Raw genomic sequence first — 27,469 nt, forward strand, 5'->3', positions numbered from 1 at the left:
AATATACTTTTGCCGGTGCTAGCCTGACATCCAGACCTTGACAGCGAAGAGTACTGGGTGGTCATCAATTTCGATCACGTCGACAGTTAATTAATCCGATTAGAACATTACCGTTCTACTTAACACTATTAATTTCCTTTTTGTACGTTCAAACTGTTCATTTTGTCGTTACATATCAACATTACTTTTCAGTTATGACTAAGCTGGAATATTCACCAACTCAACATACAACATGGTCAACACAAACATCAACTGCCAATTGACAATAGGACCTCCATCAGCCTATATCTTTTCTCAATAGTTGTCGACCTTTCGAAATCTAGAGACTTTTAAAATATCTTTCGAACTGACGACCTTTCCTTATGAACCATATCCCTCGTCTGTGGCAGCTGTAGTCACGCGATGTACTGGTTAATAATTAATACCCCAGAATATGAATTTTGAGTTACGATGGCTTGATCACACAAGAAACATTTAGAAGATTCCCCTATTTTGACATGATTTGATCATATCGATAGTACCGTAGATTTGGTTAATTAAAGGCTGCATCCCAGGAATGACATACACCATATAGTCACACCACTGCTCAGTGACTAGCGTGCCTGGACATTACTGAGGCAATGAGACCGTCCCCATGGCTGCTAACTCATCCTGAATCTACCACCAATGTTCCAATTGCCCACCTACATAAAAGCATTGAAAGCTTCGGGAGGAACTGCAGGCAGACAAGGTTCTTGAGATGACTGTTGCTGTCAAAATCCCAAAATTTATTTGATAATACATTCTAAATTAAAATGCCTGACAGAGCAGACTGCGAAAAATGGATCCAGGGAGCTGGTATCCATAGAAATAATCCATATTAGAATTTATGCCTTGGACTGCATATCAGGCAGTCATCGAACACTGAACCAAAATACTCGGTATTTTTAACAAAAGACGTCTAATCGGGCAGCCAGACATCGCTAAAGGCAAGTACCTCGTCGGCAGTAAAGTCCAGAGCTGATTGGGACTTCACCAAGATCTCGGTCAGACATTAAAAATAGTTTGGGTACCTAGGCACAGATGGCATAGTTACAACGTGGAAGCCGATAAATTGGCCACCTGCCGTACCTGATCCGTTTTGCGGCATACCAAATTGGCAAAATCGTTATTCCTTCCAGACAATGAGTTTAGAATAAGGCCTCGGTTCTATGAGAATCCTAGGACACAGGCATGAAATCTAAACTTAGGAACTGTTAGGACTAGTATGAATGTATGACCATAGACTCCGGAGGCATATGCTTGGCCTTTTCAGATATTGCAAGAACAAACCGCTGAATTGTCCTCTGTTGGTGCGAAGGCCTGTGCCAGCTGAGATTCATACTTCTGGGAAAGCACCATACAACTTTAAACTCTAAATAACACGATAGACTCAATATTTTTATCTATATGCGTACCCACTCGGAAACTGCGGTCCTCCTGAACGTAAGACGAGTTAGTACTGTAGTAATAGTATTGCTGCTGACTTTACAATGCACCCCAGTGACATAAGCTTAGCATCGGAGCTGTAGTTTGTCTTTCATGCAACTGGATATAAGATATACACACGGGTTGATGAACTAGCAGGCTTCAAGACAATATTGGTTGCCTGGTTAAAATTTGGACTTGAGATTTTTCTGTTCTTTGTAATACGACGGGAGATTTTTATTTTTTGAATGCTACGAGTAATTTTTGTGTTTCTTGGCCCGTGAAAATCCAGTAGAAAATTGAAAATTAAAAACCTCTCTTTCTCTCTCTGGCTGTTTGACGACTGGATGTTTTACGAGGTGGATGACGGAAAATTGAAAAGGTCCGAGGCATACAGTTAAACATTTCCTGCCAAGTTTCTCCCATATTTCCTTCCTCGTCAATTCCCCGCCCCTCGAGGCGATTTCCTGATATTCTTCATCAGTTATTTAGTTCGAATAAAGTGAAATTCCAAGCCGGTTAAGCTCACCGGCGTCGTTCTATTTTAAACGGGCCGACGATAATACGTCCCCTTAAATAATTCATGGGGGATCAAGGGTTCGGGCCACGTACCAGAAGTAAGGTTTATTTATTTTTATTTTTTTACAGTTAACCCTTTTCTTTTTACAAATTCGCTCGTGAGCCGCGGTTCCTACTTAAAAGTCATCGGGTCTGTTTACGTGGAATACTTCATTCAAGGGTCTCTTTACTAATTTATTTTCCGGCCTAAATTTTAACGTTTTTCGACTCGGCGTAGTCGTAATTCTGCTTGCCTTCATCCAACGTGAATCTTAAGTCATAAAAGCCTTCCGCCGATCGATTTGCATCGATGTTGCAGTAACGAGGGTAAAAATGTTCCAGCATAAAGGATAATTCATCATTGGAGCTTTTCTTACAAGCCCACGACACGTTATCATCAGCAGTTTCCGCTTTTCCCAGATTGTTCTGCCCATTAAAAGTATATTAGCTCAATTTTTTTCTTTTATTCTAGCCATAAAATATGAGTGCAGTCATATATCACTGTCAAGAAAAAAGTCAGGAACATACTATTTTATTATAAGCGTCAACCTTTAATCTGCTATCATTTTCATCCTCTTCGTTCAACAATATTTTTTTAACGTAAACCAAACACACTACTATCTACCTAATCTAAGTTTAGGGGTAATCATCGTACTCAATATTCCACTGAGTTCCCATCCACATTTGCGCTATTAAATGCTTTCATACCAAACCTGTCTCTTCTCCAATCACTATAAAACCTTTCAATCAGTATGTACATTTAAAGTACCAATTATCAAATTAACCATCGAGGTATTTGATAATATTCTGAACTCCCGTCCCAATCGTTCCATAATAAATACATTCATACAAAAAGGAAAACCTTTCAAACATCAAGAATCGTTAAAAGAAATTTTGAACCATCGGGATATTTGATATTACGCCAAAGTCCCCCCCCCAATCCTTCTATTTTCTCTCACAAATCCACTCACGCTAATAGATACAATCATACAAAAACATTTCCAATATTATCTACATTTAAAGGAATGTTGAAACATCGGATATTGTATATTACGTCGAAGTCTAGCCCCCCCCCCCACCAGTCGTTCTATATTCTGTCACAAACCCCTCACGCTAATAAATGCAATTATACAAAAAGGAAAACCTTTGAAACACCATGTAGAGTTAAAAGTAATGTTGAACCGTCTGGGTATTTGATATTATGCCGGAGCCCCAATTGTTCTTATTCCCCCACAAAACCGTACGTACTCAAACACTCACACTAATAAATACATTCACTCAATAACTGAGAGAACATTCAAATACCACCGTATGCATTTATATCCGCATCTTTTGATGCTCGAAGATAGGCCACACCATGCCCTGAGTGGTATTAAATTGTTCATTCTCTAATAGAATATGTCTCAGTTTCTCGTGCGCTGCACAGAGGTCATAACCTCGAGTCACATTATTTCTATATTATTAATATAATGTTCGGATTGATATTCCAATACTTGGTCTTTTTCTGTCGAATTGGATTATGACGATTGGGAAAAAATGGAAGCCGATTTTTGCAGTAAAGGTTGATCACCAAAGTTGGTTTAGTTGTTCTTCTTTTCCCCTTCTTCTTTTTTTTTTTTTTTTATTAAATTAAATCCGACCCATTCAATTTTCTCTGGATTTTGTTATCTTATCTCTTACCAGACACGGTTAATTTTTTTCCTATCGCATTTATTTTCATTTTTTGAACTATAAATATTCATTCTGTTTTTTGTTTTGTTTTTTTCAGTTTTTTCTTAATATTCTTAACAGTTTTGAATTTAAGTTCTCGACGGGGAAAAGGGTACTTTGCATATTCGGAATCGACCCGGGTCCAAGAGCACAATTCGAATTGTTGAAAAGGAGAACACAGTGGTTTTAAGCCGGAAAATCAAACACAAAGCAATTAGGAAATGTTATCAGTGTTCCATTTGCGTATTTTTCTTAGGCATTTATGTCAAATTTTATTTTATTTTGCGCTTGTTATATGCCATTTCGTTGTGCCAATTTTCAGTAATTTGGACACAATCAAATAGATTAATGAAATTTATAATTACAAGAACATAAATAGGAGGATATACGGCTGGATAAACGGACAAATATCGCAGTAAAGTTTTTTGAAGTCTCTCAAGCATCAAGCAACTCCGATTTCCTTTTTTCGCTGTTATATTTAAAGAACTAAATCCATAAAATATAGCTCCCATCACCTTAAGCAGATTACTCCTTGCAGACTCGCTAGCTGCAATTCAGGACTTAAATTCAGCCCCTGGACTCTGAAAATTGGCTTAACTTGAACCTAGAAAAGTCCCAGGCTATAGAGTTCCATCCAGTTCCTTCGTTTAATTTTCGTTAAAGTATTTTCATTTTGTACTTATATATTTTTGTAAAAAAGACATCTTGGCCTTACCAGGCTTGAAAAACAAATTTGTAAAAAATCTGATGATGTAGTGCCCCTGAATACGCCCTACACCATCAGATTTTAACAAATTAGTTTTTTAGTTTTTAAATACTTTGTGTTCATAATTAACTATTCATGGGGATTTTAAGTCCCAGAATAAAAATTATTTTTATTTCATTTAATGAGTTTAGCTTGTTGTTGGTTTTCGCTGTATTCAGGGTTTTTTTTTCGTGGGTTCACAACAGCAGAGGTCATATCAACCCTCAGGGTGCCGGTGTTTTTTTGAAAAAAAAAAAAAAAGCCCATTTGTAAGTATCTCGGGTTCGAATGCAGGGCCGCTGGATTCGAACCCGGGACCTTTACCTTACAGTGATGAGCGCCGTGTCAACGCCTAAACCGTAGCGGCCATCGACGCCCCTAACCATTCAGTGGTATAAGTCACGGTTAAAAGTTGGGTAAGACACGAAGACTGACAGACCGGTTCAACACCTCGCAGACGTCAAGAAAAAATATAGATAATTAAAAATAACGTCAATAATTCTCTGGACATTCGCTCTCAAATTGACATCATTAAAAAGAAGTGGCAAAAAGAGTACGAATATTCCAAACTCACCAAAGGCAAATATTATGCAGAACAATCCCTCTAACTAAAACTGTGGTTTAATAGCATAAGCCGACGTAGAAGATTCTTCACATCCATATGCAGGCTGCGTCTTCATCATAACAGACTACCCCATCACCTCTATAAGACAGGAGTGAAAAATAGTGAATGTTGTGAGTGTGATGGCTCCAGCCGGAGAGGCTCTATGCCATTTTAATTTCGAAAAGAGTCCCACTTCCGACTAACATGGTCCAAGTTCTGAGATTAGGCGATTCAACGCTGTATTCAACTTTCTAACCAGCAACTACCTGGACATTTAAAGAAAATAAAAAAATACCTGAGATTGGATGGGGGGTCTCTGGGCCGGGGGCGGTCGTCTTCGGGTGCCGTTTGGACATGGTATGGTGGGAACCTGGGCTCGTTTAGCAATGGGTTGTGAGGGGGATGTGGACTTTTCCAAAGGTGTAAAATTGTAAATGGTTTTTATCTACATCCTCCTAAAACACCCGGGAAAAAAAGGTGACCCGCTGTATCACCCTGGGCGGCTGCCCGCGGCGGCGGTGGCACTCCGTCTGTCTCACGGGGAAATAGGTATATGGCTAATGCCGAAAGGTTAGGCAAAAAAAAGGTCAATAATTCATGAAGTTATCCAACATATCAAATCGGACCAAAAAGTATGTTATATTCTGTAAAAAGTCTATATTGTGAAAGTTCTTACCTGTAAACTTCTGCTGTAAACACCTGTACTTAATTTCGCGAAGATAAGTTATCACCAATTTAAAATCAATTAATTGCTAAACTTTCTTTAATTAATTAAGGTTTTTAGTTGAGATAAAAAAGTCAGTGTCACGCTGCTCTACCACTTGAGCTATCGTGACTTCGATCTACTCGGGCAAGTACTGAAGTGGTAGAGTAGCGGCGTATCAAGCCGAAGGTCGTGGGTTCGAATCCCGCCTGAGACACTGACTTTTTTATCTCAACTAAAAACCTTAATAATTGAAACATGTTAATTGGTCAAGCGGACCACGAAAAATAGTGAATTAAATTGCTAAACATTTGATTTTTCAGTTAAACCGATAGTAAAATAGTCATTAAGATTTTAAAATTCATATTAAAAAATAATTAAAGTAGAATAGTATAATATAATAATTAAAGTATTTTCAATAATGCTAAGCTTAACCTGTTCTCATTATCAATAATATATTTGCAATTGTAATTCAATTAGTTTTTCTATGTTTTTAGTTTAATATGTTAACATTATTAAGAAAACTTATGTATGATTTAATTTCAGGCTATGTATATTTTTACTATTGTTTTACTTTTTTTTATAAGTATTAAATGGGCTCTGCAAGTATGTAAAATAAATTAAAAAATAAATAACAAAGTAAACAAATTCACTCTGGGCTGGTACAAAATTGAACATACAAAAATTAAGTTATTAAATTATGCAGAAATCGTGAAATGCGGTCTGGTGTGATGTAGGTTTCAGAAAAACATTTTCTTTATCGTGCCAACGTTTTGATCTTTATTGAGATCATCTTCAGGGCCTGGGATTTACAAACATTTCTGAATAATTATCGATTAACGGTCACTAATCAGCACACATTAAGTTAAATTTTGAACATGTTCACCTTCTGGATGGGAGACTTCGTTTCCTGTCAGATTTTGGACGTTCAATTTAAATTTTTGATGCTTTGTAGCTTGCTTAAATTTTTACAAAACCATCAAGAAAATCTTCCTTAAACTTCATACAAGAATTTAAATCTTGTCTAATCAGTAATTTTTTTATCATGTATGCTTTAAAAAAATGTAATCTCACAGAGTTATTAATGCTCTTTCCATTGATGTAATCAAACTTAAAGCAGGATTAACATTGTATGATATATGGGGGGCTTTGCGGGAAAAGTGAAAGGTTGAAGTGACCCGAAAACCTCGAATACAATGAGAATTAAACTTTGGGCCATATGGACTTTTCAGTGACGTCCTGAAGTATTAACGCCTGTTCACGGGACACCGTGTATAAACGTGAATATAACAGATATAAAAAATAGAAGGTATTGGATACATAGTAGGAAGCGTTGATTATGATTCTGGTGTTTGGCTTGGAAGGACTGATTTGTTGGATTTGTTTATAGAGAAGAACGAAGCATCTGTGCAGTTTACTCCATTCGTCTATTCGTTGGACGGATGCGGATCAGAGGAAAGCACGACCGTGACTGCAAAGGAAGGTAGAGTTTAGTTGGGATGTCAGAAATGAAGAAGGTAACAGGAGTGGTCTAAGAACACCGCCCTGTGGTAGAAAAAATAATTAGATTAATTATATAAGTAAACTGATGGGACATACAAATAAACACATAGACGTATATAAAATATGTCAATAATTAAATAAACGTTCACTTCAACGTGTTTTAATGGATGTTAGACAGTTAGATGTATGTATGGTCAAGCCAGAGTTTTCAAAAGAGAGATAATTTAGTGAATAAAAAGCACTTCAATGGTAATAGACAGTATAAAAATATTCTTTGTATACAATAAATGGATAGTAGCTAAACAGATGGCTATGGATATGTACAATGGTGAATGTACAATGTAAGTAGACTGATAGACGGTTAAACAGACATATTGATGATGAAAGAGGAGTAGTATTTGCACACAGACTAAATATAATCCTGATGCGTTGAACATCTGCCCAAGTATATAATGAGATTGTGTCCATTGTGTTTTCCCTTTTAACAACGGGACTTGATTGCTATCGTTATGATCATCTGAACGTATTTGAGTAGCTGGCCAAATCAAAAGTAGAATTGTTATTGCCAAAATATTTTAATTGGGATAACAAGCCGCGGACTAATGTTTATTTACCTTTCTTGCCTTACGTTGCCTCAGGGCAAGACCAGTTTTAGCAAATTTGTTAATGCTTTTCCCATGAGTTTAAGGCGTGTGCTGTGTTTTTCCTTCAATCGTCCCGTATATTGGCAACACTGATTTTTTTGGCGTTAATCTAAAATCTCCATCTTGGAATCTTTTGGAATCTCTTCACCCCACTACTCCATCTTGTATTGATATTCGCCAAAAATAAGAAGCTTCATTTCCAGTGTATAATGTACCCTGTTTTGTTCAACGTTGCTCAGTGCAATGTCAACTTAAGTTATATCGTTTAAGGTTAACGGGAAATCCCGTACAGTGTTGTTCCTGTTCCGTTGATGCCCGTCTGTTGGTAAAAGTGATTTATTTGGCGCAAATCTACCCTACCACTAAATTTAAAGATTTACTCCGAATCTTTTCACCAAATTGTTGTTTGTTCGTCTTGCTCTAAGACAACATTTGACCATAAAGGTTTATGTCTGAACCAAATAAGACTTCTCCAAATAGCTGGAGATACGTTCACCCGGTCATCTCTACTAAAATCATTCAAATCTGTTTGAATTCTTTGGTATGGGAGGGTTTATTGTCAATTTAATTAGGCATATCGTTTGTATATAAAAAAGGCTAATTGAACGATCTAATTTATTCGTGTTCCTGAGCTCAAACCGTCGCTTTTTCCTCTCGAAAAGATCCCAGTGTTCGCAAAAAGGATTTTATCGCCAGTCTAAAACCGAGGGGCAATAGATCCCGGGGTGTCTTTATTTATCTAAACGTAGTTTATAAACTGCCCTGAATAAATGGGACAATTCGTCTCGCCTTGTTTCGAATTGACGGCATGGCTTACTCGTTTTATCCCGGACTCGGTGTCGCAGGGGCTGATTTTGGGGGGATTTTCCATTGGAAATATATTGAAAGACGTTTTGCAAAATCGGACCCGGTATTGATTAAGGGCGGGAGCCGGGGGAGAGAAAGTTATCACCTTTTTAATGAGGTCGGGATGCCCAGAGGAGCGGTAGATCGTAAACCTGTCCGGAACGGCTAAGTAGTAGGCGTGCTCTACTTTCAGTCTGCTTGTCCTCTCTAATTAATAATGTACACTCTCTAAAAGCCCCGTGCCCGGTGAGGAGAGGAAATTTGCAAGCTCAAAGCTCTAATAACATCTAGCAGCAGAGGGCTGGTGAAAAAGCAGAAGCACGAATTTACACTCTTACTAGACCCAATTAGATGTCTCTCGAACAAAGGTGGAAAACTGACAAATGGAAAAGAAAAATCCACAATGAAAATTCAGTTTTTTTTTATTTGTCTTTTCCTTGACGTTTAATCTAAAAATACGTCTTATCCCCGATTTTAGGATAAAATTGGACTTTTCCCTGATTTTTAGGAAAAAAACTGGACTTTTCCCTGATTTTAATTATTGGTCATATCCTTGATATTTAGTAGAAAGTTAGTCTTATCCCAGATTTTCAGAGCCTTATCTTTTTTTTCTCTTTTTATAATTAATCTTATCCATAATTTTAAGTATAAACATACGCCATATCCCTGATTTTTAGGAGAAAATTGGACTTTTCCCTGATTTTAATTATTGGTGATATCCTTGATTTTACGTATAAAGTGAGCCTTATCCCAGATTTTCAGTGTTTTATCCTCCTTTTTAAATTAATCTTATCCTTATTTTTAGTATAAAAATACGCCATATCCGTGATTTTTAGGGTAAAATTGGACTTTTCCCTGATTTTAATTATTGGTCTTATCCTTGATTTTAAGTATAAATTTAGTCTTATCCCAAATTTTCAGAGCTTTATCCTTATTTTTTAAATTAATCTTATCCTTATTTTTAGTATAAAAATTCGTCGTATCCGTGATTTTCAGAGCCTTATCCTTTTTTTGAAATTATTCTTATTCTTGATAATTAGGATAAAATGTTGTCTTATCTATAATTTTTAGAATAAAATTGGTCTCTTCCGTGATTTTAAACATTGGTCATATCCCTGATTTTTAGTATAAAAATAAATCTTATCCACGACTTTTTAAGATAAAATTGGACTTAGGCTTATTCAGATTTTTATTGTTTAAATTAGTTTTTTGCAGATTTTTAGTATGCAATTTTCCTTATCACTATTACTTTGAAATTCGTCTTATCCTTGATAATTAGGATAAAACGTTTCTTATCCCTGATTTTTAGGTATATAATTGGTCATATCCTTGATTTTTAGTATAAAGTTAGGCTTAGCCGGATTTTTATTGTTTAAATTAGTTTTTTAAACAGATTTAACAGCAATTCTCCTTATCACTAATTTTTTGAAATTAATCTTATCCTTGATAATTAGGATAAAATTTTGTCTTATCTATGATTTTTAGAATAAAATTGGTCTTTTCTCTGATTTTAAGACACAATAATAAAGTGTTTTATTCCGGATTTTTATATGTTAAAAATAGACATCTTAGTAGTAATTCTCCTTAAGCCTAATTTCTTTTAATTAGTTTTATCCTTTATATGTAGGTAAAATTTTGTCTTATCCCTGATTTTTAGGTTTAAATTGATCTTTTCCCTGATTTTAAGTGCACAATCGGTCATATCTTTGATTTTTAGTATAAAGGTAGTCTTATCCCGGATTTTTATATGTACAAATTAGTCTTACCTTTTTTTAGGATGTAATTCTTAACCCTAATTTTTAATTAGTCTTATCTTCGATATTTAGGTAACATTTTGCCTTTTTCAAGATTTTTAGAATAAAATTGGTCTTTTCCTTGATTGGTTATACCCATGATTTTTTTTTTAATTTGTCATCCCTGATTTTTATTATAAAATTGCAATTTTATAGTAGTATACGATTTGGTGTTTTCCCTCATTTTTGGTGTGCAATTTTCCTCATACCTGAGTTGCTTTATAAAATTTGACTTATCCCTCCTTTTAAGTACAAAATTGGTCATATCGTTTATTTTAGTGTATGAATGATCTTACCACCGTAGTATAAAGTTTGTGTAAGCAAGCACACTTCACCTGATTTTTAACCTAAAATTTTAGTTTTTAAGGCTGATATTAATTCATTCATATACATTCATTTTTCAATTTTAAAGCTCGGTATTTAAGAAGCCCCATGGGCAGGACTAAACCCGCGGGCAACAAATTTTGTCTCTTAACCAGCAAAGCTTTGCGATGCCATGGCAACACGACACTTTTTCCAACGCTAATTTCCCACGTATTCCCATCTCAATACCACCTTGATCTTTGAGCAAGGTCCTTTAGAAATAGTTAATGGCATTTCCCCAGACCTCATATGTTATTTTCTCCCTTGAGTCCAAAGAAGTGGGATTTTTTCCTACTTAGAAAAAAAATCATGATTTTCGTTAAGGTACTCGGTGTATCAAAAGCGTTTATTCTTTAAATAAAAATATGTGTACTTCCGCCATTCCTTGGATTTTTATTCGATGCTTTCTAAGCTTGAGAATCGATCTCGGACAGTAAAACAGCAGGATATTATAATTTATTAAAATTAAAGTAGTTGGACAAGGAAAAATCCTAAAAATCTGGCGGACCTAACTAAATTTCCTGCTTTGTTCTATCAGGTGTGTATGTTGCGACTAATAACGCACATAAATTTATGCAAAATGTATAATTCGGTCACTGCAACTATATAATAAACACAAAGTTTTTTGTTAATAGACTTCTAAAAGTGTTGAAGAATATGTGGTTTTATGTTCTAGCTTATGTACTTTATGCAATTATAAATAATTCGAAGTACGTTGTATAGTATTTAATTACTGATTCGAAAGTACGTTGAGGCGGCTTGAATAAAATATTCGCTAATTTTTGATGTGTTTCAATTTATCAGTATCCAGGTATGTTCGTCTTCGGTCATTTGGGCTGTGGACTTTTCCATGGTGCCTTGGATGCAATGTAAAAGGTTTTTATCTACGCCCCCTGGTAAACTTACTGCTACAGATGTTCCCATATTTATTCATGGGTGTTGTTAAAGAGATCTTTAACGTCTGGACTTATCCCCAAGGGTTCTCGAAAGAACACCAGGAAGATTTTACATGCATGAACTTGTCACATCCCTTGGCTAGCGAGGTGGTGCAATACTAACCAAGTTCAGCAGTGCCTTAAAAAAGGCAGTTTTGTGGTTTCCAGCACAGCCTTTTAGCCACAAGGCCTTTCACCACCCCCGGAGAGCTCTACCTCCAACTCCGGTAGGCCGGTACCCTCCAGCTAAGGTACAATTAGTTTACAAACCACGATCACCACGAATCCAACCTCAATTAGTGGAACCGCTTGGATACTCCACTCCCGTGCTACAGTATTATTTTTAAGGTGGAACTGATCCCCGGAAGGTTATACGAAGTACGAACATGCACCCGTTGCCTAAGGGGTGCGGGTTCAGTAAGTGTGGGTAGAGTTACTGCTACAATTAGCGAGGTTTAAACTCGAAGAAGTAATAGGGCTACCGGTCAGTCGCATCTTAGAAATATGACGATAAAAGTTGAAAATACCCGCCAGCCGGTAGGAGGCGTAACGAAGGAAGGAAGGGAGAGAAGAAGAAGAGGAGGAGGACGGATTGGATCGTGCTTTCGAAAAGAGAAATTGGACGCAAGCCAAAGGCAAAATAAATGGAAAAGAAGAATAAGAAGAGACAACAAAAAAGAAAAGAAGAGCCATCAATATTTGCCTTTCAAAAAAAAGTTTTTTGTTTTGTTTTATGCGTGAATGTATAGTACTGGTGTCAGATTGTTTTATTCCTTTTATTGTTAAATTAGAATAGACACTTGGAGCTAGCTCTATTTCATTTTTAAAGGGTCATTTTTATTTTTGTTAAGTTTTTAATTTTATTTTCTATTGTAATAAATTGCTATTGTAATAAATGCAGTTAATATCATTTGAACACCGGTTTTTTTTTCTTTTAAATTCTTTCTTTCAGTTTTAAACCTATTTCCTCATTGAGGGATCCATGTTGGCATGTTTAAAATGCCACAGTTGAGTGATTTGGACACAGAACATAGTAATCCTAACCTAACTTAGTCATCCCTAACCAACACTAGGTCGGTGGCGCGGCGCGGCGCAGAACCGACCCCCAAGAAGATACAATACATTGAAATGAATGTAACCCCGCGCAATAGGCCGGTAGGGCGCCGCGGCGCGGATCCGGAGGAAGTTGCCAGACTTCTGGAACCCGGCTCCGCGCCGCATTTCCGGCCTAGTGTGCACCGGGGCGGTCGGAAATCGTTGAGTACGGGTATATTCCAGACACCCATTATTAGAAATGGGGACTGACTACATGATCCCGGATACAATCTTCACAACTTCCTATAAAGTTTCAACGGACTATAAAGGAGAGGAAGAACACAGGAGAGCATCAGATACAATGATATGGTACACAGATGGCTCCAAAACAAACGAAGGAACCGGATCAGGCGTTTTCTGTACAATCCTAAACATGAGCAATCAAACTCATTAGGGTCGGGAAAGACGTCGGTCTTTCAAGCGGAAATACATGCCATCAATGCTTGTGCCCTGGAAAATCTTAAAAGAGGTTACACTGACAACAAAATCCTCATAAGATCAGATAGCCAAGCAGCTATTAAAGCATTATCATGTAAAAGAATCACATCAAAATTAGTCAGTGAATGCATCCAAAATCTCCAAAACCTTGGGAAACACAACAACCTGATGATATCTTGGGTGCCAGGGCACAGGGGAATTTTGGGTAACGAGAAAGCAAACAGTCTGGCCAGAGGAGGATCTGCAAGACAATACATAGGCCTCGAACCTATTCTTGGGATAACAAAAACAAATATAGAATCCTCCATCGCAGAATAGATCCAAGCAAAACAAAAGGAGAAGTGGATAAACTCTAGCGGTGCTAGACATATTAAACTTATGATGAAACAACCCTCACCGAGAGTGGCAAAAACACTGCTGCAATTGGAGAGGGCCAAACTCAGAAGAATGGTAGGACTACTAACCGGTCACTGGCAAAACAGAAAACATCTACACAACATAGTTATATACAGCTATGATCCCATTTGCAGGTTATGTAGTGAGGAGGAGGAAACTGCCACTCATATCATCTTCGAATGCGAAGCAACAGCTCAATGGACGTTTAACCTAACGTTCGGAAAAAATTTAGGGAATCAAATTGCAGCAGCTACAGTCAATGACCTGATACTTCTAAGAAGAAGGATTGAGTCTATTGACTGAACTAAGGAATTAGGAAGGTACAATAAGCCAGAAGGCTGCAGTGCCTGGAGAATACAAACCCCGCTTCCTAGTATCCTTTTCCATCATACCATTACAATACGGCTGCCCTCGGACGCTATGTTTGTAAAGAAAGCCAACGATTGTGACGTGGGGACTCCTGGAAATGCAAAATCAACACTAAACCGCAGCGTTAGTCAGATGGAGGGGGGAAATTGACCAATGCGGCCGAGAGCAGTTCCTACGTAGTATGCGGACCTTCACAATTACGCGCCGCACCTCCCACCGCCCAGCTTTAAACGCAGTACAAACCCCATGACTCGCAATAGGTGCGAGAAGAGAACTTGCCAAATTTATTCTGAAAGGGAGTTTCTATTTCTGCGGTGGCCAACGAAACCTTATTTTCTTTGCAGCCATCCAATTCAGACGTAGGTAGAGAATCGTCAAAAGCCTGGGGCCATTTAGTTGGATCGAGCCTTAAAACCCACCAACATGGATCGTGTGAGTCTAAACCTCGCAATTCGCAATCTGCAGGGTTTTCAGATGATGGTATATGACGCCATTCAGTGGGAGAAGTGATGTCTAAAATTTGTACTGTTGGCGACAAATTTCATTAGACCATGAGAGGGGATTCTAAGCCAAGACAAAACAGTGCGAGAATCAGAGAGTAAAAATATCTAGAGCATACAACATTTAAATCTGGAAGAGTCCTAACAAGTTTTACAAGAAACTAGGCTGCACGCAGTTCCAGGCGAGGGATTGAAAGAGTTTTGAGAGGGGCTACTTTACTTTTGGCTTTGAGAATTGAGACGAAAGGATTGGGAGCGTGAGCGTGTAAATATACAACGGATGCATATCCACATTCCGACGCATCGCAAAAGCCCACTAGTCGATGGACTGAGGGTGAGGGCGGATACGTAAATCGAGGAACACGCAATTGGGAGATCACATCAATTTTATTAATGAAGAGCTGCCATCGAGAAAGAAGTTCATTCGAAAGGGGTTCGACCCAATGTGAGACAGCCATAATTGTAAAAAACATTTGATCCACAAAGTATTGGAAATTTGCCCGTGAAAGGCTTGAACAAAAAAGGCAAAACCATCATGTTCCGGACACATAAAATTTCAAATCCTTCTTCATTACTGAACATTACGGAAGTTTCCAAATTGGAAGGAGGCAGGCAAGTCGGACAAAAAAATCGACATCGTTTGATACCCAATTTCTCAGTTCGAAACCGCCAGCAGTTAATAATTAAGTTGTTCGCGAAGAGATTTTACTCCAAATAGGTCTGAAGCACCAGTCATTACGTCATCAGCGCAGGTACTTCGAAGCAGCGCTCCAGCAGCAAGCGGGAGAAACCCCATGCAGCCGTTCATATAAAAAAAACCCAGGGAAAGGAATTGTAGCAACAACAGTTAATGATCTGTTACTTCTTAATAGAAGGATCGAGTCGAATGCACTAAGGAACTAGGAAGGCTGCAGTGCTTGGGAACCATAAAACCCCCCATTTCCTTGTATCTATCATCATCAACCACGCCCCGGACACTGATCATTAAAATGATGATGGAATACAGTGCCTGACTGTCTTCTACCAAGTTTGCCTTGGTGGTAGGCCCACCTTATTTATCGAGCTTTCCAGTGGCTAGATGTGACAACACAAAGCCCAAAATAGAATAGAAGCAAAAAGGTGTCAGTAAACAGGGCGATTAAACAACATTAAAACAAATATAAACCCTCCTTTTTCTGTCTTTATTTTTAATATGTTAAGACATACTGTGACATTTTAAAAAGTATGCTCAACCTCCCTTAACAGCGTCGAAAAGTCTCATTCTTTTTATTTCGTTGCTTCAAGTTATCGGCTAAGTTGCTTGTTTTAAACAGTCCTTTATTAAATTTTCTAAGGGTTGGGAATAAAGAGGAAAAAATAACACTCGAGCCTTAAGGGAATCGGGGTGCAAAAAATACCATAAACAAATTTCACTGAACTTATTTACTTTTGAACTTGGGGGACCCTTGATCAGACCAACTGACTCCAAAGTCCCGAGGCGAGACTCGTTCACAATTTACCTTCTTCGGAACCGACCGTTTATGCAAATATTTACCCCCATTTTTCCAGAGTTTAGCACTTACCTTGAGTCTTGTTTGCAATGCCTTGAAATATTTTCTATAATGGGTTTTCTTTTTTGGACTTTTTCAGTTAGATCGTTTCAAGGAGCCGCCGGCGTTCGGACCGATGTGCGACCTCCTGTGGTCTGATCCGTTAGAAGACTTCGGCAACGAGAAAAACGCCGAACACTTCAGCCATAACAGTGTTAGGGGATGTTCTTATTTCTATAGGTGAGTGATTTCAATCATTACTACATAAAATGCAAAAGGAAAACCGACTTCTTGAGGTCTGCTTGATGGACCAAGTCTATCAGAAAAGTCCCTACCTCCTCTAACGCAACTAAAATTGTCAAATGCTGCAAACCAGCACGTTTCATAAAGGCCAAATTACAGGTTCAGCTCTCCCTAAATTTCCAGAAAATCCTATCCCTCCTATTCATATATTTATAGAGATTATGGTCAAATAGTATTTATTAATTATTGTGTTCTAAAATATCCTGCTATGAAGACGCCTTTTGAAATTTCGCCATTTTCGCTAACCAACTAAGATTGCTATTTAGACAAGCATTTGCCTAAAATGTTTTTACATGGCAAAACAGCCATAACATCCAAACCAGGATGATTGAAAGCAACCAAACTACAATAATATGTACATACATGCAGCTCTGATACAAATAATCTTGGCTAAAACTAACAAGCAAGCTGGAACAAGAGTCGACTTGTTTCTGTCTCTGCTTTTTCTGGGTGGTAGTTAAAGAGAGCAGTGGCTTATAATTTCCTTAAAATCTTGCCTTCTAAAAGAGTAGTCTCTTTGCTCTCCTTAGATTTTCTTTCTCAAGCCATTTTTCCAGCTTTAACTTTAGTACACCCTCTGTTGGGTCTAGTTGTGGTTCTGGTCCAATGGATCTCTACCTCCGTCTAGTCTGCCTCTTCTTTAGCTAGTTGATCAGCATGATCGTTTCCAGCTATATCTTCATGTCCTGGAACCCATCTCAAGATAGCCTGGCTTCTAGGGTCATTAGGCAATTTAAGAATTCGCACACTAGTTGAAGGACTGTCCGAAAGTATGTAGATCATTTTCTTCTTGATCAACTCCTTTACACAAAGATTGCATTGCCATCGCCTTCAGCTTAGATTATATTAGGGACCATTCCGAGGAATACCAATTTACCCCCTGAGCTACACTTTGCAGTTTGTTTTGTGTCTCATTGTGCAGTGTTTTTGACCACTACTTTTCCATATGTGACTATGGATCTGACCATTGTGGTACAATCTATGCGCAACCCTAAGGTTGTTATTCCCCTGATGGTGCTCATAATCTCTGAACAATGCCTAGTAGCTTTATGTAGTTTGTTGCCCATATGACTTCTCCACTTTAGCCTTTAGTCAAGTGACCTAGATACTTAGTTGGAAAAAAGTGTTTGTTCATCTTTAATATTGTAATCTTTTAGATTTAGCTTCCGTCTTTTTATGAAAGATATAAGAGATGTTTTCTTTTCAGTAGATAATTAAACATATTTTCGCACACCATCTTTGTACACTTTTTAGGGCATTTTGAATCTGATTCAACAACTGTGATCACATTTTTCTTTATGATTGTTTCCAGTTCATCTGCGAATATTGTCGTATGTTAAGATCTGATATTAGGTCATCTACTACTAACGACAAAAATAGCGATAAAACCTTGAGGGCATCCGTGGTAGGTGTTATTTGTCTAGTCTGATGTCTAGGACTGTTTTTGTCCAAATCGTAATCGAAGGGCCTATACCCAGTTGGTTCGTGTAATTCTGTTCAAGCTGAAAAATTCTACTGAACGGCTTCTACTGAATCAATTATTTGTTTATTTTTAAAAATGTTGGTTCGTGAATCTCGTTAAGCTGAAAAATTAATCTATTGTAAATGTCAAAAATATATGTTAACAATGAAAATACAAAAATGGAAGAAAGAAGTCAATGCTTCTTGGGTCTTTCAGGTCTTTCAGCACATTGCTGGGTTTTTCGAATCCAAAACGTTTTACAAAGTGATTTTAATACCCTATGGTCAAAATATCAAAGTCCTACTACTTACTGTCGATGGAAAAATACCAAAATTTACAAAAATGGCCTGGGTGTATAACACTAACTAACATGGTAAAAATGCTGAAACTTTGGTTAAACCATAAGGATAGGCAGATCAGACTGATCGGATACGACCAAATTACTAAAATAAATAAATTATTTGTACTTGTTCAAAAAATAGATTTATGAATTTCTTTCAACCTAAAAAACTTAGAAAATTATTCTAAATATTTACATATTAGCTGTACCACCCTCTGTCTTTTTTTATATAAACGAAAGAACATCAGAAGATGGAAATATTAAAAAATACAAGGAATTCCCACCCTTTCAGAAATAAGTAGAACAACTGAAACAACAAGTGTAACTAGGCAATAAAAGAAAAAAAGAAGAAAAAAACAGAAAAGAATAGTTCAAATTAGAAAATAAAGATACAACAGCATTTCTAAATCAGTACGGTTCATAAAATTTGGTCAATAATAATATGAGTATAGAGATTGTCCATGATGGATAAAAAGACTTTTATACCTTTTTTTTAAAGAAAATAAATGTAATTATGTTCTTTTTTTATCCATAAAAAAAGGGTATAAAAGTCCTTTTATCCATCATGGACAATCTCTGTACTAATATTATTATTGACCAAATTTTATGAACCGTACTGATTTGGAAATGCTGTTGTATCTTTATTTTCTAATTTGAACTATTCTTTTCTGGGTTTATGCTTTTATTGCCTAGTTACACTAGCTGTTTCAGCTGTTCTACTTATTTCTGAAAGGGTGGGAATTCCTTGTATTTTTTAATATTTCCATCTTCTGATGTTCTTTCGTTTATATAAAAAAAGACAGAGGGTGGTACAAAGGAAAGTGGGATTGGCAGGACAGAGAACTGGAGTTGTACCAAGACAAGCAAGGAATAAACGCCAAGAGTAATAAAAAAAGGATAAAAGGCTCATCCACAATTAGACGTGATGAATCGGTACGAATCAGCCTATGGACTGCAGCCAGAGAACGCGTGAAATGAAGATTTTGGTATAAAAAACAAATCGTATTTATATTAATTTCTTCGGTGTTTTCCATCTGAAATGAGAAAAACAAAAACGTTTAGCAGATGAAAGTTCTATATTTTAGCCAAGTCAGCCAACTTTCAGATACGGGTCTAATGAAATTCTAACAGCAAGGTTTAATTATTCATAAAGTTGTTTGAACCAAATTCACCTGTATTTCAAAGCAATTTTATCCAACCGGAGCAAGGAGCTACGTGTAATATCGGCCCATTAAGCAAGTTTTTAATTTTCCTGGACGTCCAGAGGAGAATTTATTTGCGACTCGTGTTGGATGTAATAAAACATTGTGTATGAGAGTTGATTCTGGTCCGCCTATTCTCGCTTTTATACTGTTATGTACAAAACTAATTATTCTCAGATTATTCTCTACACGGTGTTAAAGGGGTAAATATCAACACTGCTAATGGATTCAATAAATTATACGTAATTCAGTGCCACCAGAACTGAACTATCGACTTGGGCGAAAACCTGGGCGAATATAAATGATCAAAATTGCTAAAAATGATGATGTGATCAATAAATGTCAATACTGGCATGATGGATTCACTAAATAAAACTTATTTTATTGCTACCAGAACGAGGTTTATATTTTGACTCTTTCCTGACATATCAACATTTTTGTGATTTTAGTTTAAAATCAGATTTTTTTTACATAAAATCGTAATTTCTCAATTTTATCATCATTAAAATACAAATCTGACCTTTATTTCGCAAACTAAATTAAATTTTCCGCAAGATAACATTTCGGTTGAATACACAGTAGCCGCTTAAAGAATAACAAATGGCAAAACCCATGGTTTTTTGGAAATAATCAAATGTGGCTCGTGCTAATTACTTTTTCATCAAAAATTTCGAGGATTTCACCAAAGTTGCCTTATAAATAAATGTTCCAAGACGTACTCACTTTTGCATTTTTTTAGTATTTTTCTTGGTGAAATCTCTTTTGCAAGGATGAGAAATGTGATATCGAACCTAAGGAGAGCAGCAACCCAAGATCATCATACATGTCAGATTTTTAATAAAAACATTTATTAGTTGGTAATAAAAATTAGATACTTCTCGTGGCATGGCAAACGAGGAGACCTGATTTGACCCCACTAGATTTTTACATTTCGAACAGTACGTAAGTTAATGTGCAAAAAATGCATAATTTATTGAAGTTTCATTTTCATTGTAATTTTTCTTTAACTATGTACAATTTATGAGAAGAATGTATCTAATTTTTGTAACCAACTAATAATCACAGAAGAATGGTGTAAAACCGCTGACTTAGGAATCAACCCCAATAAAACAACTATAGTCGGTTTTACACAAAAAAGGAAACTTGATCACATGAGGGAAATAACACTCAATAACACCGTGATAGAAATAAAAAATGAAGTCAAATATCTGGGCATCACACTAGATAAAACACCAGCATTTAAGAAACACATCAGTTCTACCATCATGAAGGCGACACGAACTTTGATGGTGTGCAGAAGAATAGCAGGAAGAAACTGGGGATGCAGACCGGAAACCCTTTTATGGATGTACACCATGATAGTAAGACCTTTACTTACACACGGAGCTATAGCCTGGGCTGATAAAGCAGAACAAGTAACTAAAAGAAAAGAACTCACAAAAATACAGAGCAATATACACTTGCACAGCACAAAATACACTTGCATGCATCTGCATAACGGGAGCAATGAGAACATGTCCTACAATTAGTATGGAAAAAATACTAGGATTAATCCCCCTTCATCACATGGTAATAAGGACAGCGCAGAAAACCATCGTCAACTTGACCAAAGAGAAACCTCCAACAGGAATAAAACTGAAATGGAGAGATAGCAATAAATTATGTAAAGACCATCCGATGCTCATGGCTCCAAGAGACGACATGAACAGGATGTTTGAATTTAACCAAAACTTCCTAATAAACCTGGGTACCAAAAAAGAATGGGAAAGAGAGGGAAACAACTCTTTTAAAAATGGCACCATACTCTGGTACACAGATGGATCTAGAACACAAGAAGGTACAGGGGCAGGAGTATTTGGACCTGGAACCAAATACTCAGAACCCATGGGAAAATACACCAGTATCTTCCAAGCTGAGATTCATGCAATCGAAAGATGTACCCAACTCAACCTAAGTAAAGGGTAGAAAAACAAGAATATAGCTATCATGTCAGATAGCCAAGCAGCCATCAAAGCACTAAGCTCAAATATCATTAGTTCAAGGATGGTGCTAAACTGCAAAACCAAACTAAATATACTAGGTACGCAGAATAAAGTCAGCCTCTGCTGGGTTCCAGGACACACGGGAGTAGAAGGCAACGAGAAAGCGGACAACCTTGCAAGGCAAGGTGCTGCTACACCGCTGACAGGACCTGAACCCTTCTGTGGCATAGGAATCCACACTATTAACGAATATCTCAGACAGAAGGACAAAACGAAAATAAGGGAACTTTGGAATTACTCATTGCACACAGACAATCCAAGAATCTTCAGAATGTGTCAAGGGAAGCAGGAATAAACTGCGAATCCTAATAGGATTCCTAACAGGACACTGCAAATTAAAGGGACACTTAAAGAAAATTAGAATAATCCAAGATGGCACATGCAGATTCTGCAAGGAGGCAAAAGAGACACCAGCATATTTACTAACAAACTGCGGAGCCACACTAGTCCGCAGGAGGAAATGTTTTGGGATGTATAATGTGACCATAGAAGAGCTTCAACCATTGAAACCGGGCCTGTTAAGGACTCACCGATGTGCTTTAGGCAGAGCACGGGGGATGCACTAGCTCTCAAAGGGCGCAGTATAATACACCCTGAAACCATATCTAATCTACTTCTACATCTACAACCAACTAATAAATGTTTTTATTAAAAATATATGTACGATGATCTTGGGTTGCTACTCGAAATATGTTTTTCATCCTTGCAAAGGAAATTTCACTAAGAAAAATTCTTTAAAAAAAATGCAAAAGCGAGTCATTCCTTGGACTTACAAAATAAGGCAACTTTAGGAAAATCCCCGAAAATTTTGATGAACAAGTCATTGCACGATCTACAATCGAGTATTTCCCAAAAAACATGGGTTTTAAAATACGTTATTCTTGAGCGGCTACTGTGTATTAGGAAGCGCGAATTTTTCAACTGAAATGTTCTTATCTTGTGGAAAATTTAATTTAGTTTGGGAAATAAAGGTCAGATTTGTTTTTTAATGATGATAAAATTGAGCATTAACGATTTTATGTGAAAAAATCTGATTTTAGACTAAAATCACAAAAATGTTAATGAACTAAGTTTTATTTAGGGAATCCATCATGCCAGTATTGACATTTAACCCTGTATATACCACTCGAAACAAATAGACGTCTTTCATTGTCATGACTTTTGTATTAATCAATTTATAATTTTTAGCCTGGTATTTTAGGTAATTTAGGTATTTTCTCTGTCTCGTCTAGACATAGTCGACATTGTTAGTACTTAACCCTAATCCTACCTAACATAACCTAACTCTAATGCTAACCCTACCTAACCTTCCACAGGATTGTTTCTACTGCTGTAAGGTATTCATAGCTTCTGGAGTCTGCTGTGTCCTATTATCATTCTAGTCTTAACACGCCCTAGGTTAGTAGGTCTGGCGCTAATTTGTGCGGAGGTCCTTTAGTCAACTTTTTCGCATACTTCTTACAGTGCTAGAGTACAATCCCATACACATCATAGCCGATAGATGTCCTCATTGAACTTTCCTCGTTGCCCTTCTGCCTTGTTTGTCCTGGTACCCAAACAATAATTTTGTTACCGTTCCAAATGCCTTGACCAGTTCGAAAAAGTTCTGGACTTTACTTCCGGTGAGGTAGTTGCCAGTACGGCCTGACTGCCCGACGTTATTATTCTTTTGTAGCCTTGTAAACTCTCTGGCATAGTGTTCATTAGTTGCAGTATCCGCCTGAAAGACTGACATATTGCCCAAGGCTTATATGGTATCCTTGGTTTATTTCCATACCTTAAGTCTTAGAGCCATCTTTATACCAATGACTATTAAGAGGTGTCCTTTTATCCCAGTATGTATCGGATATTTTAATATGAGATTTTTTATCAAATCTCAAGTAATTGGAATTTTAGCACCAACAGAGGACCTTGAGTTTTCCTTGCTTTTCCAGAACCTTGGGGGCCCGTAATTCCTCCCGAAGTTTTTATTAATCCGTTTCATTCAGGTAGGCTATTGTATTGGAGTACTGATGGTAGATTATGGAGGAGTTTGCAGCAGTGGGAATTATTCTCATTGCCCAGATTCGTACTGACTCCAGACTACTGAGGAACAGTTGTGCCACTATACCATGTATGCTATTCCTGGGGTATCGCCCTTAATTGACCGATGGAAGCAGAAGGTAATATCGATAGGATCAAATCATGTCAAAAGAAGCAAGTCTTTTCTTGTGGTGTGGTCAAAGGTCACCCATTAAGACGAAATCTTGTTCGCCATCCCTGGGTTATTAATCATAATGCTAAATGCCTTTAGTTCCTCCCGAATCTTTAATTGTTCCTTTTGATTCGTGTAGGCAACTGGAGCCTGTCTCTTAATTTAGCCTGTCAATCGTAGTTGTAGTATCCGGTGTTAGAGTCAGGACTTCCAGAGCATCAGAGGCACTTTTATAAACGAATAAGTGTCAATATTTTCTTGGTTTACTGCGATTTTTCTCTTTCTCCCTTAAAATAAGCTTTTTCTTTTGTTTATTTTTCAAATATTCGCTTTTTCCAGTTTAAAAATTAGTTTTACTTGACTCAAGTGTAATGAGGTCTTTTCTCAGATTAAAAAACTCAGTTCGGCCATGCGAGAATGCGTTCGACGATGGTGTTTGTTGGAAGTTATTCGGTCAGCGGTTTTCCCGAATTGCAGGCCGTTTGTGTCCGCCTGTTTTCGCTATTTGTTACCGATCCGACGAGACAAACCAATCCTGTACTTGTAAATTCGGCGGATTCCAGAAAACCTTGAGCATTTTTGACAATGGTTTTTTGAAATTATTATTGATTAATTATTATGTTATTGTTATTAAATTATTATGTTTCTTATTCTAAACGTTCTTATTTTGTTGTTACTTTTCAAATGAACTATTTAAGTCAAATAAACTATTTTTGGCTCCAGATCTGTGATGATCGAGCAAGAACGAGTTAACTATCTAAAAATTTATCGTTTTCTTCCTAACTTCGTTCTTCCTGAGCCATCGAAAATTACATTCGTTGCGTTTTCTCCCGGTGTAAACGAATATAATAATAAGATCGACGAAAGGCGCTAACTCGGTTTTTTTTTTTTTTTTGCTTTTTCCTCGCCGAGTAATTGGTTTCTTGGGAAATTGGCTTAGACCGACTCGTTCACCTTTGATTTTTCCCTTTTTGGATTAAATCCGGCGGCCGATGGGACTTTCAAGTGTACACAGAAGTCCACAAATAGAAACTAATTTTTCCCACCTTGTTTGGACATATGTTTTTTTTCTTCTTCTTCCAAGTGGTTACTTCTTGGATGTTTCTTGTTACCGTGTGTGACCAATGTCGTCAGGTTTGAACAGGCTCATCAACACCCCTGTCTTTCAATTTATTTATCCAATTTAGTCTGCTTGCTTCCAGTTGCCTTTCCTTAATGTTTTGTTTGGCACAAGTTTTTCGCCACTTCAGTGTGGGCTAGGGGTTAAAACTGAATGAGTCAAGCAGACCATACAAAATAATTAATTTGGCAATAATGTGATTTTTTGGAGGCCTGTGAAGTGATGAAAATATAATTTGACCATACCACAACAACCTGGTCTCTAATTATCCTTAGTGCTTAGCTGAAGTTTAAGTATTTTACCATCTAGTGTCTCATCCCTTTAGCCCAATACAGAATATGGGAAAATGCTTCAGAAAGACCATGATTATGCCTAAAAGCTAAGACAACAAACCTGGGTGATTCAGCTAGGTTAGGCCTTCAGTTGAATTTTTGCGTTTCGTCGTCATCAGTGGTGTGTCTGCTAGTTATTTTGACAGTTTATAAAATGCTACGTAATGAAAAAAACCTGTACTTTGCTGAACGGGACCTGAAAGACTCAAGAAGCAACGATGTTCGTGCCATGCCTTCTTTCTTCAATTTTTGTATTTTCATAGTTAAGCTAATGTTTTGACAGTTAGAATTATTTTTCAGCTTCTAAAGGCATTCATGAATAAACTTTTAAAACGTGAAAAAATAATTTGGTAATAAAATAGTGTGATTATTTTTTAGAAAGTCTTTTGGGTAATAGACGTAATTTGGTTGTATCTGATAAACCTTGTAATCCTACCATTATGTGTGGTGATTAGTGGCCGTTAGTCGATGATTATTCGGAAATCGTGAGATGCGGTCTGGTGTGATGTATGTTTCAGAAACCATTTTCTTTATCGTGCCAACGTTTCAATCTGTATTGAGATCATCTTCAGGGCCTGGGATTTACAAACATTGTTTAAATTTAACAAATACATGTAGGATGTGGAAAAAAGTGAATTTATACAATACAAAAAAAAAATATTTTTTTTTATATTCAATCAAAGTATTTCTACTGATTTTTTGAGGGAGTAGAAATACTTTGATTGAATATAAGAAATAGTTTTTTGCATTGTATAAATTCACTTTTTTCCACATCCTACATTTGTTTGTTAAATTTAAACAATGTTTGTAAATCCCAGGCCCTGAAGATGATCTCAATAAAGATCAAAACGTTGGCACGATAAAGAAAATGTTTTTCTGAAACCTACATCACACCAGACCGCATCTCGCGATTTCTGAATATCACCTACCATTTATAGTTTAGTTTAGCTGAGGTTTGAACATTTTGCCACCTTGGGAAGTATGACACACCCAACTTATAGACCTGAACCAACACTGAACATGGAAAAATGCTTCTGGTAGGCATAATTAAGCTATTTTTTGTTAGAATAATTTTTCAGGTCAAAAATAGACAGACAGATCAATTTCTTAAATTAATTTGGTATTCAAATAAAACAGTTGAGGTCTACAGGTTGATACTCTTGTAATTTAGTGGGGACCTGCCCTAGTTGGTTGTATTTTGCCACCATGGGAGGTGTGACACACCTTGTTTATAATAATGTTGGCCCAACACTGAATATGTAAATGCTTCTCATAGAAGGCATGTAATGGCTCGGCTAATTTTGGAGCATAGAATCACCAAAAAAATTTGGTCCAAATTCATGACCCACCAACCATCTTCCCCTTGTTAGTTTGTTCAGGGTTATAAGCTGGACGAAACCTGACAGTGGCAAAGAAAAAATCAGTAAAATGTAGCTGAATTATTCTGATGTACAGTTTAGTACTATAGTTTAGTACAGAAAATCCTCCATAGATAATATTGTCACAAATCAAATAAGGAACTAGTACATGTAGATTGTTCAGCTCAAAAAAGGCTTATTTAATGTTGCTGATTCATAAAATTAATGGAATATTTCTATGGTGCTGTATGGACTAATAAAATAGATGTGTTGTATGTTTTTTACAAGTTGGCCTGATGGCTGACAATAAATAGAAAGTTGTTAAACTTCTCATTGTGTGTTATATAATAGATTAGAATCTACGTATTGTACTTGTTAAATTTTCCATAGCGGGGTAAGTTGAGATTGTATCTTCTCTAATCAAGCCACTGGGAATTTCCCTAACAATCTGAACACCTTAACACCACTGGCGCACGTTAATAACAAGGACTGACTTGGGATTTCAGACTCGTGTTTTCTTATGGATAAGTTTGTTAAGAACAATACCATTTCAGAAATGTTTGAAAGTGTGATGGAATCAAACCCCTTTTGTATACATCAGGCGGTAAAGTTGTTAAGAAAACTTAAGAAGAATATTTTAGAGTTTCAGATTTCAAAATTTTTTCACCTCGGATGGTTTTAAAATATCTAGTCTATTTTAATCAATTAATCATTGTTAAAACATGAAAACATTTGTCTCCGAGAATCAAATAGATTACAAGACATTTGAAAAATGACAAAAAGAATGGAAAATACAAAAGGTGGGGTTGAGATGGGAAGTTGGTGTCCGAGTGGATCGAGGTCACGATAGCTCAAGTGATAGAGCAACGGTGTATCTAGCCGAAGGTTGTGGGTTCGAATCCCGCTGACTTTTTATCTCAACTAAAAACCTTAATTAAT

At 36.8% G+C, this 27,469-nt stretch overlaps 1 protein-coding gene across 1 annotated transcript in view; it reads left to right on the forward strand.

Annotated features, from left to right (window-relative positions):
• Nucleotides 1-27,469, forward strand: part of LOC106674096 (serine/threonine-protein phosphatase 2B catalytic subunit 3-like) — a gene marked incomplete at its 5' end in the record, with an annotated part of 85,443 nt that overhangs the window by 35,500 nt on the left and 22,474 nt on the right. Inside the window, one exon of the mRNA XM_024229006.1 lies at nucleotides 16,278-16,417. Coding sequence (XP_024084774.1) covers nucleotides 16,278-16,417 — 140 coding nt within the window. The remainder of the gene's footprint in view (nucleotides 1-16,277; nucleotides 16,418-27,469) is intronic.

This window comes from Cimex lectularius, unplaced genomic scaffold (genome assembly GCF_000648675.2).
Source record: "Cimex lectularius strain Harlan isolate CLEC.00 unplaced genomic scaffold, Clec_2.1 scaffold231, whole genome shotgun sequence".
Lineage (NCBI taxonomy): Eukaryota > Metazoa > Arthropoda > Insecta > Hemiptera > Cimicidae > Cimex > Cimex lectularius.